Source organism: Notamacropus eugenii, chromosome 2 (genome assembly GCF_028372415.1).
Source record: "Notamacropus eugenii isolate mMacEug1 chromosome 2, mMacEug1.pri_v2, whole genome shotgun sequence".
NCBI lineage: Eukaryota > Metazoa > Chordata > Mammalia > Diprotodontia > Macropodidae > Notamacropus > Notamacropus eugenii.
Window position 1 is genome coordinate 332,255,937 of NC_092873.1, and position 17,879 is coordinate 332,273,815.

General features: G+C 34.2%; 1 protein-coding gene across 2 annotated transcripts in view; it reads right to left on the bottom strand.

Annotated features, from left to right (window-relative positions):
* LOC140528060 (ATP-binding cassette sub-family A member 9-like) overlaps window positions 1-17,879 on the bottom strand; it is a 129,673-nt gene that overhangs the window by 22,069 nt on the left and 89,725 nt on the right. For both annotated transcript variants that reach the window (XM_072645527.1, XM_072645528.1), the window contains exons 26-31: window positions 17,669-17,785; window positions 14,009-14,074; window positions 13,397-13,491; window positions 8,690-8,810; window positions 1,852-1,969; window positions 1,180-1,271 (exon numbers count right to left, since the gene is read on the bottom strand). In XM_072645527.1, coding sequence (XP_072501628.1) covers window positions 1,180-1,271; window positions 1,852-1,969; window positions 8,690-8,810; window positions 13,397-13,491; window positions 14,009-14,074; window positions 17,669-17,785 — 609 coding nt within the window. The remainder of the gene's footprint in view (window positions 1-1,179; window positions 1,272-1,851; window positions 1,970-8,689; window positions 8,811-13,396; window positions 13,492-14,008; window positions 14,075-17,668; window positions 17,786-17,879) is intronic.

Below are 17,879 nucleotides of genomic sequence, written 5' to 3' on the forward strand. Positions count from 1 at the left end.
ACTGTGTACAAACAAGATATTTATAGAATAAACTGGTGATGATCAACAGAGAAAAGGAACTAGAATTATGGATAAAGAAAGGCTTCCTCTAGAAGGTGAGATTTTAGCTGGGACATTAAGGAAGTCAGGAAGACCAGAAGATCTAGACAGAAGGGACAGTCAATGAAAGTATCCAGTTTGAATGTGGAGTATCTTACTAGAGGAACATCAAGGAAGCCAATGTTACTGGATTGTAGAGTACATTAGTTGGGTACAACATGTAAGAATACTGGAAAGGTAAAGTAAGGCAAGTTATGAGGATCTGAATACCAGAGTATTTTATAATTGATCCTTGAAGTGATAGAGAGTAACTAGAGTTTATTGAATAGGAAGGAAGGTGGTATAGCCAGAACTGCACTTTAGGATGATCACTTTGATAGCTGAATAGAGGATGGACTGGGGTAAGGAAACACTTGAGGCTGGGTGGGACACCAACCAGTAGGCTATTGTAATAATTCAGACATGAGGTAGTAAAAGTCTCCATCAAAGCAGCATCAGGGTCAGAAGAGAGAAGAAGTTTGGGAGTGATGTTACAGAGGTGAAAATGACAAGACTTGGACACTGACTGGATATGAAAACTAAAAGAGGATGAGGATTCAGTGATGACACCTAGTTTCTGAGACTGGGTAACTAGGAGGATAATGGATTGCCCTTAAATGTAATAGGGAAGATTGGAAAGGGACAGGTTTGGGGCTAAAGGTGAGTTTAGCTTTGGAGACGCTGATATGTCTGTTGATATCTAGTGGGCAGTTGGAAATGTGAGTCTGGAATTCAGGAGAGAGTTTAGGGTTGCGTAAGTAGAACTGAGAATCATTAGCATAGACATGATACCATGGGAGCTGATGAGATCACCAAGTGAAAGAGTATAGAAGAAGAAGAGAGGAGGGCTTTCTAGGATATCCAGGATTAGTGATCATGAACTGGATAAAGATTCAACAAAAGACAGTGAGAAGGAGCCATTAGACAGTCAGGATGAAAACCAGGAGAAAACCTAAAGAGAAGAGTATATCAAAAAGAGGGGCATAGACTACCAAAACACTGCAAAGAGGAAAAGATGCAAAAAATAAATAAATAAATATCAGCAGTCTAGAAATTTGTCTTCTGGGCATCATCCTTCAAAATAATTTCTGTTTCTCCTACCTTTCCTGCAGTTGGTCTTATGTCTCCACTTATCATCCTAATTGTTGTACTCTTGCCAGCTCCATTGTGTCCCAGCAGTCCTAGGATCTCACCTGAAAGGAATAGTGACTGAAAGTCAGTTTATGCTCAGATTAATTTACCAACATTCTACACAAATGGAGACTAAAAGCAAGAAGTGTTCTTGGAGTTACTGCATTGACTTTTCACAATATGTCTCTGTAGCAATCATTACAGTGGAATTGAAATGAGGGGGTTCTGTTTTCATTTCCTTTATATTCCTTATAGACCAGGAATAAGGTGGATATGGGAAACATTTCTAGGACCTTGCCTTCACAACTTGCAGTTGAAATCCTGATTAACTTAACAGTTTATTCAATAGTCCACTCTGAGAAAGTGGCACAGGTCTAATCAGTTTTTAAATCATAAAAATCTCTGATGCTCGGAGTTCATTATTGGGTATCTCAACAGCAAGTTTATGGCTTTAATGGAGGTATAATTATTTTCCTATCCTAGGAAATAGCCGATCTTTTGATTAAAACTTTTACACTGTACTATAATAGTACAGACACTCTACTATAATAGTCTCTAATATTGCCAAAGAATCAAGACCCTCAAAGATCCTAAGCCTAGAAAATGTGGGGGGACTCTGCTAAAGGATTTATAATTTCAAACCTTTTTTAACACAGAAAGAGATATTTCTTATAGCCAGTTTCTTCTTTTTCTTTGCAAAGCAATTTTTCTTCTTGCTTTCATATTCCTTGCGTAAACAGTTAGCAATAATGACAGGTTTCTGAAAAAGAAAATTTTTATTTTCCCTATAGTTCTTAGTTGAATGCTTCATTCTCTCTGGGTCATCCCCATTCTCTGTCCCAAGCTATAAACCAAATCAGGCTATGCTGGAGGCAGCACCTGTGGGATGTAGTTAAGAGCACAGTCCCACCATGTGTTCATCTGTAGGAGAAGATGTTCTTTATTCATGCATGAGTGGACACTGGAATTACTGCATACATTTTGTGTAATGTCAAGATGCTGAAGGCTGCAAAAGCCAATTTTTATAACATTGGTATTTTCATGATCTATAGGTCTGAATTATGGAACATCACAATCTCCAAAGAATAAAAATTGTAGATGACTCATAGAGCAATGGCAAGATACAAGGTGAGTAAATGGGTTAAAATAATCACTTATATTTTAGAAGTGACATAAAATGACATTATCAAAGATATACATGAGTAGAAAAAGAAGTGGATAATCATGTAGCAAGAATGAGGGACAACAAATGGATATCAACAGACGAAGTTTGTTTGTTTTTTCATTATACAAAAGCAAGCCTTCCAATATTTTGGATAAATCCTTTATATAGAATATATGATAAGATATTGATTAGAATTGCACCAGATAAGACAGCATCAAAGGTTTTAATTCTACACTATTATTGTAGCACCATTGATGGTATCACAGATCCATGAGAAGTAGGATGGTATGCTAGGACAGGAGTCATACAACCTGGATTCAAATTCCACTTTGCCACTCAATGTCTCTCTGACCCTGAGTGAACTAGCTGTTCTATGCTTCAGTTTCCTCATTTGTAAAACTATGTGGGTTGGATGTTCCACCGAACTGTCAAAGTAAAAGTTATCATTATTAAAGTATAAGTTTAATAAATCAAATATTTTCTCTAAATGGATTAAAGTCAGGCTCATCAATGTATAACTCTGACTTCAATGTGCACAGAGACTTTGAAAACTCCTATGCTATCTTTAAAAATCAATGGAATCTTGAAGGGTTAATAATTTGACAGTTGTCTTTCAGGAGTTTGTGAATAGTCTGAGAATTTAGCTGTGATGCTGGAAATTATTTGCTTTAGCTAGAGAGAGACTAACTGAAGTAGAAAAGAAAGAGGTAAGAAAAAAATCCTCAAAATCAGAGCAATTTATAGCCATGTAAAATACTCTAAATCATTATTAATTAGAGAAATTCAGATTAAAGCAATCTTGAGATATCATTTTATACCTATCAGATTGGCTAAAATGATAGAAGAGGAAAGTGACAACTTTTGGAGAGGATGTGGAAAAATTGGGACACTAATTCACAGTTGGGGGAATTACAAAATGATCCAACCATTTTGGTGAGCAATCTGAAATTATGACCAAAGAGTTATTAAACTACCTGTTCCCTTTGATCAAGCAATACCCACTACCTGGTCTATTTCCAAACATGATTAAGGTAAAAGAAAAAGAATCCATATTTTCTAAAATGTTTATAGCCACTTTCTTTGTGATGGCAAATTACTGGAAATTACAGGGATTCTTATCAATTAGGAAATGTCTCAACAAGTTGTGGTATATGGTTGTGATAGAATGCTAACTACTGTGTTATAAGAAATGATAAGTTCAATGATTTTAGAAAACATGGAAAAACTTGCATGAAATAGTGGAAAATGAAATGAACAGAACCAAGAGAATATTGTACCCAGTAACAGCAATATTGTCTTAAGAATGACTTTGAGCAAATAAGTAATTTTGCATGTTACAAATACTCAATTCAACTATAAAGAATATGTAAAGAAAAACTATATCTGGAGAAAGAATTGATAAGTAGAGGTTTGTATAGAATAATTTTATGTATATATATATATATATATGTACATATACACATATATATTTGTACGTATGTGTATATGTATGTATTTGTGTATGTGTATTTGTGTCTAATGGTAGCAAGTTATGCATAGCAGACTTTCAGGTTCATGTACAATCATCATTTGTATCGAACTATCTTATGAAAATGCATGTTTGCAGAGGGGGATTGCAGGGATCTCTTTGCTGATATGGAGGTAGAAGTCCTTTTTTTTGCCCATGCCTGGATCTGGGTTGCAGTCCTGGGTAGAGGTCCTGGGGCAAGGAGGAGTGTTGGAGTGATGGAGCTTGTAGTAGTGATGGAGAGGGAATCCTCCTCACAGTTCCAAGGCAGAAAAGAGTGCTTATGGTCACTCACAGATTAGAGCACAGACCAGAAAATGAGGAAACAGTTCTTCTTTGATCATATAAACTTGAAAGAACAGGAAATTTACAGGTCCCTAGAAGTATCCACACAAAAAGCCTGAAGCTTGGGATGGTACATCCTCCACACTGAAAGCAGAATCTGCCTTAAACAAAGAGCAAAAAAGTCAAGTAAATGGGCAAACAGCAGGGAAAAAAATCAAACTATAGAATTTTACTTTGGACAAGGGAGATTAAAACACAACCAGAAGAAGACAACAAAGTCAAAGCTCTTAAATCCAAAGTCTCCAAGAAAAATGTGAATTGGTCACAGACTATGGAAGAACTCAAAAAGGATTTTTAGAAGCAAGTAAGAAAAGTGAGGAAAAATTGGGTAGGAAAACAGTGATGTAAGAAAATCATGAAAAAAAAAACAGTCAACAGTTTGCTAAAGGAGACCCAAATAAATACTGGAGAAAATAGCACCTTAAAAAATAGACTAATGCAAATGGCAAAAGATGAATTGGTCAAATGAAAAAGTAGGTCCAAAAGCTCACTGAAGCAAATAATTCATTAAAAATTAGAATGGAGCAAATGAACGTTAATGCCTGCATGAGAAATCAAGAAATTTTAAAACAAAACCAAATGAATGAAAAAATAGAAGACATTGTAAAAATCTCAATGGATAAACAACTGACCTTAAAAAATAGATCCAGGAAAGATAATTTAAAAATTATTGGACCACCTATAAACTGTGACCAAAAAAAGAGCCTAGACATCATATTTCAAGAAATTATCAAGGAAAACTGACCTGATATTCTAGAACCACAGGGTAAAATAGAAATGGAAAGAATTCACTGATCACCACCTGAAAGAGATCCCAAAAGGAAAACACCTAGGACTATTATAGCCAAATTCTAGACTCTCCAGGTCAAGAAGAAAATACTGCAAGCAGCCAAAAAGAAAGAACTCAAGTATTGGGGAAACACAATCTGGATAGCACAAGACTTAGCAGCTTCTACATTAAGGGCTAAGAGCTTGGAATATGATATTCCAGAAGCCAAAGGAGTTATGAATCACCTACTCAGCAAAACTTAGTATAGTACTCCAGGGGAAAAAGTACACATTCAATGAAATAGAGAACTTCCAGGCATTCTTGATGTAAAGGCCAGAGCTGAATAAAAAACTTGACTTTCAAAAACAAGATTGAAGAGAAACATGAAAAGGTAAATAAGGAAGAAAAATCATAAGGGATTTGTTAAAGTTATTTAAGTAGAAATGTTTACATTTCCACATGGAAAGATGATATTTGTAACTCATCAGACCTTTCTCAATATTAGAGTAGTTGGAGAGAATATATGTGTATATATACATATACATATATACATATACATAGAAACTATGTGTGTGTATGTGTGTGTGTGTGTGTGTATAGGTATCTGTATGTATGTATATATGTGTATAGACAGACAGATAGATAGATAGATGACACAGGGTGAGTTGAATAGGAAGGGGTGATAGCTAAAAATAAAATTAAGGGGTGAGAAAGGAATTTACTGGGAGGAAGAAGAAGGGAGAGGTAGAATGGGGCAAATTATCTCACATAAAAGAGGCAAGAAAAAGCTTTTACAATGGAGGGGAAGAAGGGGAAAGTGAGAAGGAATGAGTGAACCTTACTCTCACTGGATTTGACTTAAGGAGGGAATAATATACACTCTCAACTGGGGAAGGAAATCTATCTTTTCCTACAGGAAAGTAAGGGGGAAGGGAATAAGAGAGGAAGAGATGATAGAAGGGACAGCAGATTGGGGGAAGGGGTAATCAGAAGCAAACAATTTTGAGGAGAGAATAGAATAAATGGGGAACAGAATAGGATGGAGGGAAATATAGTTAGTCTTTCATAATACAACAATTACAATTTCTGTGATTGCATATTTATAACCTATACCAAATTGCTTGCCTTCTCAATGAGAGTTAGCAGGGAGGGAGGAATTGAAAGAATTTGGAACTCAAAGTTCTTAAAATTAATGTTAAAAATTGTTTTTACCTGCAACTGGAAAATAAGATATACAGGTGTATACAATACAGGAGTATTGTAATGTTAATGAGAGTTAGATCTTCCCCACCCATTAATACACCACAGGAGAGCCCATTAAGAGAAGTTTGATTTGAAGAGGCTTTTTTTGTAGGTAGGCCCACACCTTTTGCTAATTGCTAATGAAGCACTGGGTCACAGAGGGTTGTGTCTTCTAGCTCTGAAAAGTGTATATATGTTGTAAGGTAAGGTTTTTCTTTGGGGACGTGGAAGAAGATTCATGTACCAGATGTGACTGGGGCTAATCGTTAAGGAGCCCCCTACCTCGGCTTTCAAAACCCAAATTTTGGTGCTTCTCTCTCTGGTAACTATGTATGTATATAATGGTCAGACAGTTGAATCTGTCTGTTGACCTGTGATGTATGTATTGCTTGTGGTTAGACAGTTAGAAGCCCTGTCTGTTGGTTTTTATTTCTCTGCTTGTATTTTCTCCATTGGTATATGTGATTAAATAAGAGTGTTGACCCCTCAGAAATTACTTTCCCTTTAGAAAAGCAGATCTAATAACTTGTGCTAACAGGCCATCCTGGATGTGTCAGGGTGCTTGTTGCAACAGGCAAATGAAGCTATCTTGCCCTGTGGGAAAACAGAAGGGAAGGGGATAAGGGGGAACGTGATAGAAATGAAGGTAAATTGGGGGAAGAGGCAATCCTCTTATCTTGGAGTGGGAGCAGGGGAAAGATGGGGAGAAAATTTGGAACTCAAAATCTTGTAGAAGTGGATGTTGAAAACTAAAAATAAATTAATACCAATCACAAAAAAATAAACATATAGCCAATAAGCTTGATGTCTATTTAATTTAATTTAATTCTAGGAGATTAGGAATTTGACATGGATAAAGATAAACAAAATATAAAAAAATAAATTTTTCCTGTTTATTTTAAAAGTAACATTTAATTAAATGGGGATGTGGTACAGAGAACACTAATTAATTGATGAGATACATTGCAATTTTAGTTATTGATGAGGAAATATCAAAACATGTTCCTTTACTTTGGAATCTGGGATGACAGAATTAGTAAGGTAGCAAGTCAAGTAGGAAGAAAAAGGAATTAAGAGATTTCTTGTGAATGTCAACTAGTGTAGTTGACCATGGAGCCCTCCTGATCTCATGTACACTATTCATCAAGGCAGTCAGCTCAAATCATTTTACTCATATTTCACAACATCTAAATTTAACAAAAGCCAGATAACTAATCACTATACCTTATAATTTTTCTCATTCAAGTTCTTTGATTCAGAAGACCTTTTTAGGATGTTCAATTATTACAAACTTATACTGTTTAACAAAAACTTCTGGGAAAACTAGATAATAGTGTGACAGAAACTGGGCATAGACTAATGCCTCACACCATACCCCTGAATAAAGTTCAAATGGATACATGATCTAGGTATAAAGGCTGATACTATAAACAAATTAGGGGATGAAGGGAAAGTTTATTTTTCAGATTTATGGAGAATGGAGAAATTTATGACCGAACAAGGGATAGAGAACATTATGAAATGCAAAATGGACAATTTCAGTTACATTAAATTGGAAAGTTTTTGCACAAACCCAATGCAACCAAGCTTATGAGGGAAGCAAAAAACTGGGGAAGAATTTTTACACCTAGTGTCTGTGAAAAAGGCTTCATTTCTAAAATATATAGAGAACTGAGTCAAATTTACAAGAATACAAGTCATTCCCCAATTGATGAATGGTCAAAGGATATGAACAGGCAGTTTTCAGAGGAAGAAATTAAAGCTATCTATAATCATATCAAAAAATGCTCTAAATCACTATTGATTAGAGAGATGCAAATCAAAACAACTCTGTGGCACCACTGAAAGGAGCAGAATACTTTTATATAAAGAAAAATAATTAAATTGACTAGTAAAAGATGTAGGGTATTGCAACTTTCATAGGTGAACAGTTTGGTGACTGAAAGGTGTAGGAAAAGAACTTTGAGAAAATAAAATCTGCTAAAATCTCTATGTTAAGAAATGATTTTCAGATGAATTATGAACATTTTGGTTGAAAAGGGGGCCAAATAATTAGCTGGGTCATAAATTTGAAAGATCTAATCACTTTGTAAAAGATTCAAGGTGATACCTCCTTTGTATGTGCACAGTTTGATGATTTAAAGAGGATAAAAATCCTTTCACTTATTAAGTTTTGATAAAAATGTCTGTATCCGTGTGGTATTTGATCATCTTTGATAAGTTAAATGCGAGTTCAAAAGCAGATTAGACTGAGCTCAGAGAGGGACATACTGTGTATCAGATATGAGATGTTATTATAGCTGGACATCTTATACATACATTAAACATGGGTTAGACAAATGAAATAAACTTTAAATTAAGAAAGCAGATTGTTTACTTGAAAATTTCTTCCCCTAAATATCTAAATATTTCAGTAAATAATGGTTTTTATTTATTTGTTTGTTTATTTTACCTCATCAAAATTTGAAGCAGTCAATGCACTTGCTGTTCTTTCTCTTTCTTCCTGAATATCCTGGTCTTCAGCTTCTGGTTCTTCAGGGTTGGGACCTGCATCTTTATTTGATGGAAAATTTCTACAGATAACAAAGGAATGTTATAAAAATGCATGGCATGAAGATAGTGCCCTGCGCCCACCCGCTATAGCAATTTCTACAAAATTGTTATCCTTTGCTTGATGAGATTATCTTTTCCAAAATAGCATTTCTTCTGTATCAATATACAGCTCTTACTATCTGCTAGGCTATGCATCCCTTTCTAGATTACTGACTGGTCATGATAGAGGGGCTTGCATAGGTCAATGAAACTACGAGCTATGGCCATGCAGGGTTACCCAACAAGGACAGATCATAGTGGAGAGTTCTAATAAAAGGTGACCACTGGAGAAAGACAAGGCAACCCACTCCAGTGTATTTTCCAAGAAGACCCCATGAGATAATACAAGTCATTTCCCACCTGGATAAATGATCAAAGGATAAGAATAGGCAGTTTTCAGATGAAAAAATTAAAGCTACCTATAGTCATATGAAAAAAATGCTCTAAATCACTGTTGATTAGAGAGATGCAAATAAAAACAGCTCTGAGGTACCACATATCACCTATTAGATTGACTAACATAACAAAACAGGAAAATGATAAATGATGAAAAAGATGTGGAGAAATTGGAACACCAATCCATTGTTGGTGGAGTTGTGAACTGATCCAACCATTCTCAAGAGCAATTTGGAATTATGCCTAAAGGACTATGAAAATGTACATACCCTTTGACCCAGCAATACCACTTCTAGGGTTGTATCCCAAAGAGATCATACGAATGGGAAAAAGACTCAGGTGTACAAAAACATTTATAGCAACTCTTTCTGTAGTGAAATTGAGAGGATGTCCATCAATTGGGGAAGGGCTGAATAAGTTGTGATATACGAATGTAATGGAATACTATAGTGCTATAAGAAATGATGAGCAAGCAGATTTCAGAAAAACCTGAAAAGGCCTACATGAACTGATGCTCAATAAAATGAACAGAACCAGGACAACCATGTTCTCCAGGAGAACATTGTATACAAACACATTGTGCAATGACTGACTTTAATTGACTTAGCTCTTCTCAGCAATGTAGGGATCTAAGACAACTCCAAAAGACTCAGGATAGAAAATGCTATCCCCATCCAGAGAAAGAACTTTGAAGTCTGAATACAGATGGAATCATACTATTTGCTCTCCTTTTCTTTTATTGTGTGTTTAGTTTCTTCTTTCTCATGGTTCCTCCCATTAATTCCAACTTTTCTTTACATCATAACTAATGTGAAAATATGTTTAAAGTGAATGCATAAGTAGAGCCTATATCAGATTGCACCATGTCTTGGGAGAAAGGAAGAGAGAGAGGGAGAGAAAACTTATGGAAATGAATGCTGCAAACTAAAAATAAGTAAATAAATTTTAAAAATAAAAAAAAAGAAGACACCATGAACAGTATTCCTGACATGTTATGGTCTACAAGGTCACAAAGAATAGGACGTGACTAAATAATTGAGGAACACCAACAGGCTATACACATTGAAAAAGTAACTCTTCCCTCTCCTTTGTCCCCTAAATCCAATCTATCACCAGATCCTATTGCCCTCCCACCCCTTCACATTTTCTCCTTGTTTGTCCTTTTCTGCTCTCCATGTAATCTTGGTCATTATGCCTCTACTATTGTAACAGAAGCCTTACTGACCTTCTTATATCTGTTTCATCCTGATTCCAATGTATCCTTTGTATTACTGTCAAAATAATTTTTCCTAACATTGCTTCATTATGTCACTCACTTGCTTAGGAGTCAACAGTAGCTCCTTATTTCCTGTTCTTTCAAATTCAAACTCCTTTTCTGGTTTTCAAATCACTCCACAAGCTGGTCCCAAGGACCTAACTTCAATTTATTCCACTAACCAACACAAATATTTTAGGTCTATCAGGCAATAATTCATATTTTCTGGAAAGCCACAATCACTGCTATCTTTTAAATTATGCCTTCTAGGTTTTAGTATCATGGACATTTTCCATCTCTTTCCTCTGTCCAAATCCAGAATCCCTAGTTATACTGAAGCAAAATAGTTAAGTTAAACTAGCCAAGAACTCACACGCATCATTTGGAACCCATACTACCCTGCCCTTCCACAAAGAGGAAGATTTGTTGACTATTCTGTCCTTTGGAACCAAAGTGCATCTACCTTTTCACTTACATTATTGCATAGATCTTTTTCCATGTTTCTCTCAATTCATCTAGTTTGTGATAATAATATATCATTACATTCAAATATCACTTGTATATACCATTCACCAATTAATGGGCACATATTTTCTTTCTAGATATTTTTTTCTTTTATCTTCCTTCCTTTCTTTCCTTCTCTTTACTAACAAAGGAAGTGTTTCTATGAATATTTTGATATACCGTACGTCTTTTATTTTTATCTTTTAGTTTTCTGAAACAATTGGTTTTTTTTTTTTGTATCAGACACCTTTTTGTCTTTTACTTTTCTGCTAATGTTGGTTGCTGGTCTTGGAGTAAAAAGACTTCCATCTCTAACACTTACTAGCTCTGGGATCAGGGGCAAGTCATTTAATCTTATCATCTATTTTCTCAAATGGAGATCACAATAATAACATCTGTAGTATTGACCTCATTAGGCTGGTATAGAGCTCAAATAAGGAAATATATGCAAACTGCTTTGCAAAATTTAAAGAGTTATATGTCAACTATCATATTTATAACTATTGGGAAGGCTGGGTATGAAAAGACTTTGAATACCCAATTCCATCCCCCCATTCCCATAACACTTGGTCAAATTAATAACTCTCCCAATAACGTATTAATATGAATGTTTTCCCAGAGTTCTTCCTATACAAACTCTTTCCTTAATTTATCATGGTGGTGGAACCTGAGTACTCTTTTGTTTGCATTTCCTTTATTTTGAATCATCAATTGTTGATGATTTTCAATTTAACTATTGAAATTCTTTGTTCATATTCTTGGAATATTTATCTGTAATATATTTGTGTTGGAAATCTTGGGATTTATGTCAATAAATCTATGCATTGCATTTTTATCCAAGACACTTGGTTCAAGGTTGGTTTTTCCCCCTTTTATCTTGACTTTTTATTATTCTACTTGGATTGACTTTGCTTTCAAAAAAGTATTTTGTTTACACAATAAAAGCTGTTTATTTTGTTTTTAATCATATTCTCTATCCTTTGCTTATGAATACCCCTCTTCCACCAGGATAGTTACGAAAAGTACTTTTTCACATTCTTCTAATCCTTTATGATACAACATTTTATATTAGATCACTTGTCTATTTAGAGCTTACTATAATTTTCAAGATGCTGGTCTAGATCTATTTTCTGTCAAATGAGTTTCCCGTTTTCCCATGAGTTCTTGTTGAATAGGATGCCAGTGGTTTGGTTATTGGTTTTTTATTTGTTTGGTGTTTTGTTTGTTTGTTTTATTGAGGCTTATTGAACACTGGGATTTGCTTCTAGGTATTGTTTTTCTATTTTTTGTTTTATTGACATATTTAAAATTTTTAACTACTACCAGACTTTTGACAGCTATTACTTAAAAAAAAATAGCTTAATATCTGATAACAATGATCTTCCTTTGTTCTTGAATTTTTCTATATTTTTTTGAATTTCTTGACCATTATTTCCTTCAAATTAATTTTCATATAATTTTGTTTCATTCTATAAAAAAAAATCAATGTAGGTTAGTTGTTACTGAAATAAAGCTGGCAATATTTTTCTTCAATACTATCATTCATATTCTATTAGTATGGCCTACCCACAATGAATAACTTTTATTTTTTTTATTATTTTGTTTCTATGAAGATATAATTTTGATTTCTTTTTCCTAGGCTTAATGTTTTGTTATTCTTTTGTTGTTGTTGCTGTTCTGTGTTAGCGTGACAGCTAACATTTCTAGTGCTATACTAAATAATAGTGGAGACAATAGGCACATTTGCTTAACTTTACTGAGAAAACTTTATTATAGATAGAATTTTGTGCTTTTGTAAAAAAAAAGAAAAAAATTAAATCATGAATTATATTTTTCAGGGAACTTATTTGGATTAATTCAGATAAGTAGTATTTTGGTATTAATATAGTTTCTTTATACTTATTATTCCTGATTTGTCTATCCTATTTGTCTTATAAAAAAAACAGTTCAGACAGTGTTTTAATTAATTGTTTTTATTTTCAACTTTTTTTTTTGCAGGATTTTTACTTAACTAATTATTTGTAACTCTGCGCTTTGGCTTTTGATGTTCCTAAAGTCTGAAATGCCTTCCCTCTTCTCTTTTTACTGAACTCAGACCCATCTTTCAGAGCTCTTCCACTTGATCATAGTCTTTTCTGATTATGCTCACTGATTTCTTCCACTCTATTTCAGCAACAACTAATTACTAATTACTATATGGAGTATAGCTTTTTTCCCCAAGTAAAATGTAATCTCCTTAATTACAGAGATTACAACTGATATTTTTTTCTTCCTCACTAACTCCCACAATAGCAGAAGACCATAGTGCTTGACCCTGGACTATTATTCAATACATTTTTTTAAACTGCTTAACGTGATAGCTTTCGATTTTAATGCCAAAACTGAATTCCAAGTTCTGTTTTTTCTCCAAACCTGAATACAGGGTCCATTCTTAATGATTTTTTTCCATACTTCACTTTTTCCAGATACCATAGAGCAAAAACAAAAATCATACAATGGAGGTAAGGCTGGAGGGGCAAAGGAAGAGAAAGAAAACTAGTTATTAACAATATAGCAAAGATCATGTCCATATTTGAATTGAAAAAGGAATGCTTCATCTTGTATCAAGGTAAATATGTAAAAATATTTCATAAATTTGAGAGATAATATGCACATTCTAAATATCCTCAAATATTTTCCCATTTTACTAACCAGTGAGAATGAGACAGAAAAATTAAATATTCATAACCAAGATTTCTCCTAAAACTAGACAAAGTTCAAAATTTTAGACTTAAGTCAGATTCATTTCATTGTCACAACTATTATTCTAATTTTAGGAGTCATCAAAACTAAATAAAGTCTGAGTGTCTAAATTCATTCATTTAATTTTTTTAAGTCAAGTACTATTAAACCAATATATTAAACCAACTATAAACCAATGGTATAACATACCATCAATGGCATAACATAACAATGGCATAATCAATGGTATCCTATAACAAATATTGTCACCTTTAACACATTGGAAAATGGAAAAGTTCTTACTATGAGAATTATGAAGAATATATTTTTACCGAATTCACCAAAATTATCTTCGTTTTTATAGTAGAACTGTCAAAGGAAAATAATAGGTAAGTGGAAATTCATCAGTTTAATAAATAAATAAATTAGAATTCAGACATTTAATTTCCTTGCTAATTGCATGTCTAGGAACAGTCATTACCTGAACAGTCATTACCTGAATGCAGTAGAAGAAGCCTTGCATATTTTGTTCCCATATTTATAGCCTAAATCTTTTTCCAGTTCAGGTCAACCCAAGTTCCCTAGGGGCATTTTGCCTACTGTTGCTCAGGTGTGATTCTGAATTAGTAGAGAATGATTATTTTTAAAATACCCAAGTGAAGGGTGGAGTTACTATGGGAATTTTGGAGAGGAGAAACATTCATTCATGCCTCTCTCACACACGGTTCTAAACTTTATTTGTGGAGAGAAACAAGGAGGCAAGAAAAGAGTCTTTGAAAAGCAATAGACTTGTAGAGGAGTTGATAACTCCAATAGTCCCTGATATCAAGCTTGCCTCTTTAAAGATTTGGGGCAACTTTCTCTTGACTGAGATTAGAGATGATTTTTTTTTTGGTTGAGTTGAAGTACCTTTTTCCCAGTCAAAGAATTTATTGAAACTATGCTTTAAAAAAATTTTCTGGAACATTCTAATCCATATAATTTCTCTGATTTTTGTTTGCTATATGCTTGGATAAATGGATTTACTCACTATATCCTATCTATCATGATATTTAATGTAGCTAGCATTTGGTAGAAAGGAGTCAAGCTTGTTGGTGTAAGCTTGGAATGCTTTATCTTTTAAGGGAGAGAAAATAGGAAAACAATCTGAACCTTAAAGTATCTGTATGTATAGATGTGAGTGTATGTGTTTGTGCGTACACACATATATGTGTTTACATATGTACGTATGTTAGGGAAAAATATATCCTCTTTAAATTCATATGGCAGATAACCGCTCCCGAAATAAATCTGTCACAATACAGAAACATATTTTGCTTGCATTTTTTTTCTTTCTCTTCATAAGATTTTCTTTTGAGGTATAGATATTGTTTTTTCTTTCTGGTTGCATTCTAAAAATTATTTCCTATGCGTTTGTTATGTTTTATTTTAAATTTTTTTCTTGAAGGTACAATGAGTTTATTCAAACTAGATTGCCTTGACTCTCACCAGATATTGGAATGAAAATATTACTAAATGAATGATGAATTTATTGATATACTATATTTCTTAAAGCTTAAAATGCTACTGTATGTCTAATTAATTGTTATATGTGAATACATGATAAATTTGTCAATATTCTTTTCATGATTTGAATTAAGTCTATTGCTATGATATTGTATTGTTTAAGCACAATATATTAATCCAGTAGGGTGTTGCTGCTATAGTACTACACAATTATTGTTTGTATTAATGCACTATTTATTTGTATTATCAACATGGGCATACATGGAACAGTCTCTAAAAAAGGTAGGAGCTTATGCAATTGAGAGCTATTGTCTTACAAAAGATGAAAAGTATAGAGTTCTCCTAAGTAAATCAAGACTTTAAGAATGAGGATATTTTAAGAATATTGAACAGAAAAGTGAAAGGCTTGAAGAAAAATCAGTTATGGCCACTAATGTTAAGTCAGGTGATACAATTCAGTAGTCTTTCTAATAGCACCTGGGGATTTTGATCATGGAGATATGCCTTGAAATTGACAGTAGAGTAATAGTTCTTGGAAGTTTCATAGAGGCTAACCCCCTAAGGAGAAAGAATTGCTTAGAGATAGAAACTCTTCTAATCAAATGAGGCCTTCTACAGAGAAACAGAATACTCTAAAAACAAAATCCAGACATACAATTTCATCTATGAGTATGGCTGAGGCCATATTTCCTATGGTAGACAGATATTATAGATGCCAAATTGGCATTCTCTGTAAACATGACTCATGTCTCACAAGAGAACAATTCTGGAAGGCTTGGGTTCAACAGGTAACTGTTGGCCTGAGACACAGAGAGAGTCCTGAGCCAAGCAAAGTGATGAAAATGACAGAGAGACTAAGAGAAACAGCCTCAGTGGCAGCAAGATGTCATCTGGTACGGATGTATAGGAAATTTAGCTGAGATGGATGAAAGAAAAAGCTGATGCTAATTTTATCTTTAATATTAATATTTAATAACAAAAAAGAAAAAAGTCCATAGAGTTCTTGTTTATGTTGGATCAACACTTGCAGAGCCAGATGCAGAAAGGTGTGGTGGCCCTGAGAAGATAGGTAAAATTGTACTTCAGAGATTCAGCCAAGGCTTAGGACATGGTCCTCTTTCTTCTGATGTCACAGTTAGGCAGGCACAGAGACTACTGCCAACAATCTTGAAATAAGACCAGTAATTAGGTGGCACAGTGGATAAAGTGTCAGGCCTGGGGTCAGTAAGATTTGAATCCAAATCCAACCTCAGACACTTACCCTGAGCAAGTCACTTAACCTTATTTGCCTCAGTTTCCTCATCTCTAAAACAAGCTTAGGGAAACCACTCTAGTACATTTGCTTAGAAAACCCTAAGTGAGGCCATGGAGTCAGACATGACTGAACAAGAAAAAAGAACAAGATAGATGCAGATGCTTTGGCAAAGCATCATAGAAAACTAGAACTGAGGTAATAAGAGAAAAAAGATAGGACAGAAATCTGTGATAGCCAATAAGCTGCACTATAATCAGATGAAAGTGCAGCCAAGAGCTCAAAACTTACACTAAAGAGTGTAAGTTTTAAGCTAAATACATATGTAAACCATGTTTCATTCAAACAATTATCCTTCCATGGTTGTCTGAGGATGCCTGGCAGCAAGAAAAGGTGGGCAATAAACAGCTGAGAAAAGAGATACAAACCAAAAATCATGGCAATGATACCAAGCATCTTGAATTCCAGTCAGCAAAAGGCATCTTACTAATGAGATGAAGGCAGAAGTTGGAGCATTGCAATAGAGTGTTGCATTGGACTGTGACTAATGCCATGCATAGAACCAGGAAGTAGCTGGTGCTACCCAAAGCTCTTTAGGGACTTGGCTCAATATTGTCATGAATGACTAACATGATGACTTTGAACATAGGAACCCTAAAGCTTATAAGAAAGAGATTTTTCTGTCCTAAGTTGGTTATAGATGTTACCAAGAAACTTGTGCTAAATGTATAAAAGGAAATTATTACCAACTTGTGCTACATACCAGCAAGCCTTAGGAATTTGCTTATGTGGATTTTTATATTTGGAAGGAGATAGTAAATCTATGAATCACATCTTTGTGATAACTGACCATTTTACCAGATATGCACAAGTGTACCCAACCAGAAACAAGAAAACATCTACTATCACCAAATGGCTGTGGGGGAAATAATTTTTTTCTGAGGTTTTTTTGAGTGTTTATATTCCAATAGGGTGCACTCTGATTAAGATGGAGAATTTGAGAGCAAACTACTCAAAGAAATGTTGACTTAGGTACCAAAAAGTATAGAATCATTCAAGACCACAGTTTAAATGTTTTGTTTGCATACTATTGAACAAGTTGGGAACATGGGCATCTAAATAATGATTTCTTTTGTGTAACAAAGCTTTTTTTTACCAAAATTTACATTCTCTAGTACATTGGGAAAATCATTAGAGTTGCTTACCTCAACAAAAAGATCACAGATTCCCATCAGTGTAAAAGAGGGTACTAATACTACGCAGACAAGCAAATAGGGATATCCATGTTTGCTTTCAAAAATGCTCATCAATAGCATTGAGACCTGAAAGAAAGTATTAAAAGGGAATCATGATAATGTCAGTCAAGTTCAATACTTTAGAATTTGGCATTTTCTTCATATAAATAGTTTTCTAAAC